The 6,041-nt window shown below is 34.3% G+C and overlaps 1 protein-coding gene and 1 non-coding gene across 2 annotated transcripts; both read right to left on the bottom strand.

Moving 5' to 3' along the window:
* On the bottom strand, window positions 1-1,211 carry LOC662635 (ubiquitin carboxyl-terminal hydrolase). Its single transcript, XM_015979613.2, has 6 exons — window positions 1,083-1,211; window positions 1,021-1,032; window positions 840-968; window positions 651-796; window positions 318-603; window positions 1-274 (listed from the first exon to the last, which is right to left on the bottom strand). The coding sequence occupies exons 1-6, from the start codon at window positions 1,113-1,115 to the stop codon at window positions 185-187; spliced, it is 696 nt and encodes a 231-aa protein (XP_015835099.1). The 5' UTR covers window positions 1,116-1,211; the 3' UTR covers window positions 1-184.
* A 3,309-nt stretch (window positions 1,212-4,520) lies between these two features.
* Mir6014 (microRNA mir-6014) lies at window positions 4,521-4,602 on the bottom strand. Its single transcript, NR_129351.1, has one exon. It is a non-coding gene; the product is annotated as a microRNA mir-6014 (primary transcript).
* Window positions 4,603-6,041: the final 1,439 nt, after the last annotated feature.

Below are 6,041 nucleotides of genomic sequence, written 5' to 3'. Positions count from 1 at the left end.
TAAATGTATGCAAGTTTATTCAAGTGTTGCACAATTTATAAGCCAATAAATATCACACTGAAAAGCAAGGCACGGTAAAAGCCAAGCCGATAAGTCCATCAAAAGCGTGTGTATATTTTGGTCTTTTAGCGTAAAAATTAAAACAGTAAATTTAGCGTATAAAATTTGAAACGATATGTTCCGTTCAGTTCTCAGCTGCGGTCAAAGCCATCACAGTAAAATTGACATCTTCGGCATTCCTCGAAATAAACTGGCGACAAACGTTTGCAGCATCCTGCAAAATTTTGTCACGAAAAATCATTTATTTTCACACAAACCTCGAGAAAAGTGTCTTCAGTGGTCGGTCCATGATTGACGGGAAATTCTTTACTACCGTTAAGTTCGTACAAATGTCCGTCTTTTTCGATCAGTGCGATGAAGTGATTATTGGCGGGTTCGTTCGGGTTGACCTCAGATTGTCCCTCTTGAGCTAGTTCCTGATGAACTGACATTAAGTTAAAGGATTCGCCGTCTTCACAGCTGAATAACAACTCTCCTCGTTTTTCAGGTGTTAAGTCTTTGGTTTTTTCCAAAAGGTGCTTGAACGGCCCTTCGATACCTAGCCTATTTTTTTGATAAAATTAAACGGTTGTGGTTTTGTAATTGCTTACTTTTCTGAGTTGTTTGCGACCGAATGTATCAAAGCGATCGTTCCGCAAACGTTTGGCACTGACTGTTTCACAAAAAATAAGTCGGGGGTGATAATCTGACCCTCCTCTTTCAGTTTTACGGATTCTTCTTCGGCGTGTTTGTTGAACTGAAATAAACTGTATTTTTGGACAAACTATTTTTTTATTTACTTGTTCACTGTTGGGACACAGCAAAATCAGAGCCAACACTGGCTTTGTAATGTAGGCTAAATCGTCCTGCTCTAATCCATACACATCTACGATGTTCCATTTGTTGGGAACACCCAACAAATGAAGAAACTAAATAATTTTTCATCAGTTTTTTACCCCTGAAGCCGCTTTTACAACTTACCTTGTTCATGACCTAAGAAAAAGGCATTATAATAAGGTTTATTTATTTACGTGTTCACTTACTTCAGGATTCGATTCTAGGGGTAATAGTGCCATTTTGGGAAGCTTTTTTACTGAAATTTGAATGACTTTTTGAATGAATCAGCGACTAGATGACCGGTCTCTGAAATGAAATTTCAGGTTGCTACGAACAAAGCGCAAACTCAAATCATTTTTAAATCAATACGAATAGACGACATCTGTTACACTGTACCAAAACTAAATTTTTCATTTTTTATTCGAAAAAAAATAGTTATTTATTTAATGAGTTTGAGTGTAAATCGGATGCTTTATTTCACGAGTGGATTTTTAAACCACGAGTGAAAACGGGTTGTTTTAGCATCCACGAGGCGAAATAAATGAACCGATTTACACAAAAACGAGTTGAATACAACATTTTATTCTTCGAAATAGACTCAGCAAGGCTTAAAATTTGTTAAAAATAATCTGACGTTTCGTACTGAGAAATACCAAACAGTTGTCAAAACTTCCTTACACAGGAAAAAAACCGTAAATTTTGACATTGTCGAAGAATAATAGTTATTTATTTAATGAGTTTGAGTGTAAATCGGACGCTTTATTTTACGAGTGGATTTTTAAACCACGAGTGAAAACGAGTGATTTATCATCCACGAGGCGAAATAAATGAACCGATTTACACAAAAACGAGTTGAATACAATATTTTATTCTTCGAAATAGACTCAGCAAGGCTTAAAATTGCTTTAAATTTGTTAAAAATAATCTGACGTTTCGTACTGAGAAATGCCAAACAGTTTATTTCCGGGTAGTTTGTTGCTGTTTGGTTGTGGGCTATTTGGACACATACTTATAGCGTCATTATTTCGTTTCATTAACATTTTTTTAATGTCCCTATTTGTAATTAACTGAATGTGACGAGTATACATTAGGTTTGTCTTCTTCAATTTTTAAATATATTTCATTATGAGCTACGAACGTTCGTTCTTCTTCAGTGGATACTGATTGTTTTGTTAGCATTCTTCTGCAAAAAATGAACCAGCCCCAGGAATCATTTTTAAAAAGTAACAAAAATATTTTTAAATTTGAAACTAAATTGCCAATTTCAGACGATTACTTAAAGGTGTTGAAACTGATTTCGTCCGATGTTTTCGAACCCAGACTCGTTAGAGCCATTCTTTTCGTAGTCTTTGCAGTGCAGCTAACTGCAAGCATAATTACAGTCCGCGCACTTTTAATCAAAGAACTAACAGCGAAAGAATTCGTCCTTTATGGGCCGGTTTTTTTCGGATGTTTTTACGTGAGTCGCTCAAATTGTCCAACGGGTTGTCATTTGCTACTTTAGGGAATGCTAGCGATTTACATTATTATTTTCCAAAGCAGTTTTATAACGAATATGAGCCAGGAGCTCGAAATGTGGTCGTACAGCAGCGGCGGAGAAGAAATCAACAGACGAGTTAAATTTCAGTCGAGAGTTATAACAATCTATGCTTTAGTTAATTTTCTATTGGCTATTGTAGCCTCATATTTGTATTTTTCGCCACTTGATTCTGACAATGAGACCTTTTACATGGTCAGATTTATTGAGGAAAAAATTCCAGATTATGCAAAAATCTGTAAAATCGCGTACAGGACGACGTTTCTAGCAATGGGGTACGTTATGATTGTGCACTCTTATCAAGTGATTTACGCCTCCCAACACGTCCGATTCCAAATCATTTTTTTTACGGAATACGTCAAGAAAGTGGTAGAATTTGATGAGAAAATTAGTGAAGAGTGCCTGTTTTACAACGAGCGTTTTCAAACAATTGTCGGGAAGCGACTACAAAACTGTGTTATCAGACACATCCAGTTTTTGAAGTAATGATCAATAATTTCCCCAATTATCTGAAAACTAGAAATTGTTTTCAGGTTCGATAGAATCAAAATAAAAGAAATGAGCAACTTAATTGCGGCATTTTCGCTGTGTGGATGTCTTTTGGGCATAAGTATATCATTTTACGTTCTATCAGTACGTATTAGCGACAAAATTCACCATTGGGACAAATGCACAATTTTTAGGGCATATTTTATCGTGAGCATTTCTTGCGCGTCGCCCTTATATCTGTTACAGCTGTTTCCACGTTTTTTGCTTTAATTCTTGCCGGACAGTCGATGGAATCCAAAGTAAAGCAATTAAAAAATTAATAATTAATAATTTGCAATTTTAGGCCAACAGTGCTCATATCATCATGAACAACATCAAGTGGTATAATTTTAACCAAAGCAACAAAAAAGCCTATTTACTGCTCTTAATGATGTCCATGAAACAATATAAAATTAAATTTTCGGAAAATTATTCAATCAATTATGAACTGGGACTCACGGTGCAACAATGGTTTGAAAATAACTAATTACTAAAATTCTGGTTGCAGATTGTTCGTGGAATTTATTCCATTATTTCAGTCATGGCTAATATGCACTTTGATAATTAGGAGAGGAAAGAAACATTAGTTATTAGGCACCACCGTTATTATTGTACAACTAATTACAATTAAATTAATTAATTATTATTGTACGTTGTGAATTAATTAGAATTAGTTTCAAAATAAATCATAAAGTAATATTTTGATAGCATTATAACCCCAAGTCCTCAAAAAATACGGTATTACCACTCATCTGTCTTTATCATTATTTCGTTAATTGTATAAAAAGTCATAATTAATTTCTCATTATATCGCCTTATTGTAAATAACGGGAAGTAATAAGTACGTGGTTATAATGTCTTGCTTAATTTTTAAATATATTTGACTGTCTGCTCAACCATTTCAGTATTTCAACTGTTAGACATCAGCCAAATGGACCAAGTTCTGGAAAAATTTCCAGAAAGTAAAAAAAGCTTCTACTTTTGTTCGGTTATGACAACGTATTTCAGACGATTGGTTACGGGGAGTAAAATTTATTTCATCTGATATTTTCCAACGGAAATTGGTAAAGGCAGTCCTGTTCATGGTCCTTTTAGTACACTTAACAGCAAGCGTAATAACAATCCGTGCAATTTTAATAAAAGACATAACAGCGAAAGAATTCACTTTCTACGGGCCGGTCTTTTTCGGATGTTTTTATGTATGTATTATTTAACATCAAATAATTATAGTCACATTCCAACTCAGGGGATGCTCGCAATTTATATCATTCTGTTTGAAAAAAATTTCATTGCAAATTTGAGTGGCGAACTGAAAATGTGGTCCTTTCGCAGCGCTGGAGCGGAAATCACCAGACAAATCAGATTTGAATCGAGAGTGGTAACAATCTACGCTATAATTAATTTTGTAATGGTTGTTATAGCGTCTTGCTTGCACATTACGCCACTTGAGTCTGACTATGAGACTTTTTACATGATCCGATTTTTCGAAGACAAAATCCCGGATTATGCAAATGTTTGTAAAACCTCGTACAGGTCGACATTTCTGGTAATGGGATACGTCATGATGGTGCACGTTTACCAAATAATTTATGCCACTCAACACGGGAAATTCCAAATCATGCTTTATTTGGAATACGTCAAGAGAGTGACCCAATTTAATGAAAAAATAGGTGAAAAATGTCTATTTTATAACGAAAGTTTTCAAAAAATGGTCGCTAGGAAGCTAAAAAATTGCGTCATTAGACACAACGAATTTTTAAAGTAACAATAATTTGTGTAATTATTTAGTGCAAAAGTTGATTTCAGGTATCATAGAAAAAATACGAGGGAAATGAGCCACTGGATTGTAGCCTTTTCCCTATGCGGATGTCTTTTGGGAATAAGTGTTTTCTTTTACATTTTATCCGTACGACAACATTTTATGCACAAATTTCACAAATTATTGCTTTTAGGGCGTAATTTACAGAGAACAGTATTTTCGTGTAGCAGTTCTATTAACAACAGCGGCTTCTACCTTTGTGGCTTTTATTGTAGCAGGACAGTCGCTTGAATCCCGAGTAAACAATAACTAAAATTTGATTAACAAATTAAAAAATAATATTTTAGGTCGATAATGGTTACAGTGTTGTAAGCAGGATTGAGTGGTATAATTTTAGTGAAACCAACAAAAAAACATACTTTCTTCTGCTAGTAATGTTAATGCAACCTTGGAAAATTAAATTTTCGGACAAATATTCCATTAACTACGAATTAGGACTCTCGGTTTGTGCATCTCAACTGTGTTAAAATTTTTCTGAGGTTGAACTTTCAGATTGTTCGTGGAATTTATTCGATTATTTCAGTGATGGTTAATATACGCTTTGATTCTTAAAGTTGGCACATAACTGAGCTAATCTCAGAGTCGGGCAATTTGTGGGAAAGATCGCCTAATTTCATTTACAGAAGAAAATCGATTACACTTGTGTTTAACCGATTTATTCTAGGATGGAGACAGCAAGAGAAATTAAGTTGTTTACAACATTTCCTATTGGTTTTCATCTTACATTTAACGGTAATTTGTTTTGTGTAAGGTTTCCGCAGATCTGCACGAGGCACGAATGTTCAAATGTAGTTGACGTGTTCACCAAACCAATAAAACTTAAATAAAACTTATTAAAAAACTGCATTATTATTTGTGAATATTCCTTCATAATGCCTACAATATTGCAAACATTTAATAAGGAAAGTTGTTGCAACCTTCACCTGGATGGGAAATTAATCTAAAGTTGTAAATGTCTTCACAGTTTACAAACGCTGAGCCCGCATACAACATCTCAAGTCGCTACATTCAAATTTGCAAGAAGTGCAAGTAAAAAATTAATTAAAAGCGGATTATCGATTTTATGTTAAATAGAAGAAATTCGATGATCAGCGGAGCAAATGGAGTTTTATGTTTACTCAGAGAATGGAATATTAAATAAGAGTGTGGGCAGATCAGTGAATTAGATAGCAGATACACTATAATTAATAAAATTCTTCAATTTTCGCTTCAACCTTTGAAAAAGTTGCGAACTTAGCGATTTCATTACATTTCGTAAGAACCCCTCTTTGCGTCAGATAT

This window comes from Tribolium castaneum, chromosome 9 (genome assembly GCF_031307605.1).
Source record: "Tribolium castaneum strain GA2 chromosome 9, icTriCast1.1, whole genome shotgun sequence".
NCBI lineage: Eukaryota > Metazoa > Arthropoda > Insecta > Coleoptera > Tenebrionidae > Tribolium > Tribolium castaneum.
The sequence above is the reverse complement of the archived record's forward strand: the minus strand, read 5'-3'. Positions and strand labels throughout refer to the sequence as shown.

Bases quoted from the DNA above. Each gene is read 5' to 3' on its own strand.
- LOC662635 (XM_015979613.2), bottom strand. From the start codon at position 1,115: ATGGCACTATTACCCCTAGAATCGAATCCTGAA. The intron at 797-839 runs GTAAATAAAAAA...AGTTTATTTCAG, and splicing joins TGTGTCCCAACAGTGAACAA to TTCAACAAACACGCCGAAGA. The intron at 275-317 runs GTTTGTGTGAAA...AAAATTTTGCAG, and splicing joins CTGAAGACACTTTTCTCGAG to GATGCTGCAAACGTTTGTCG.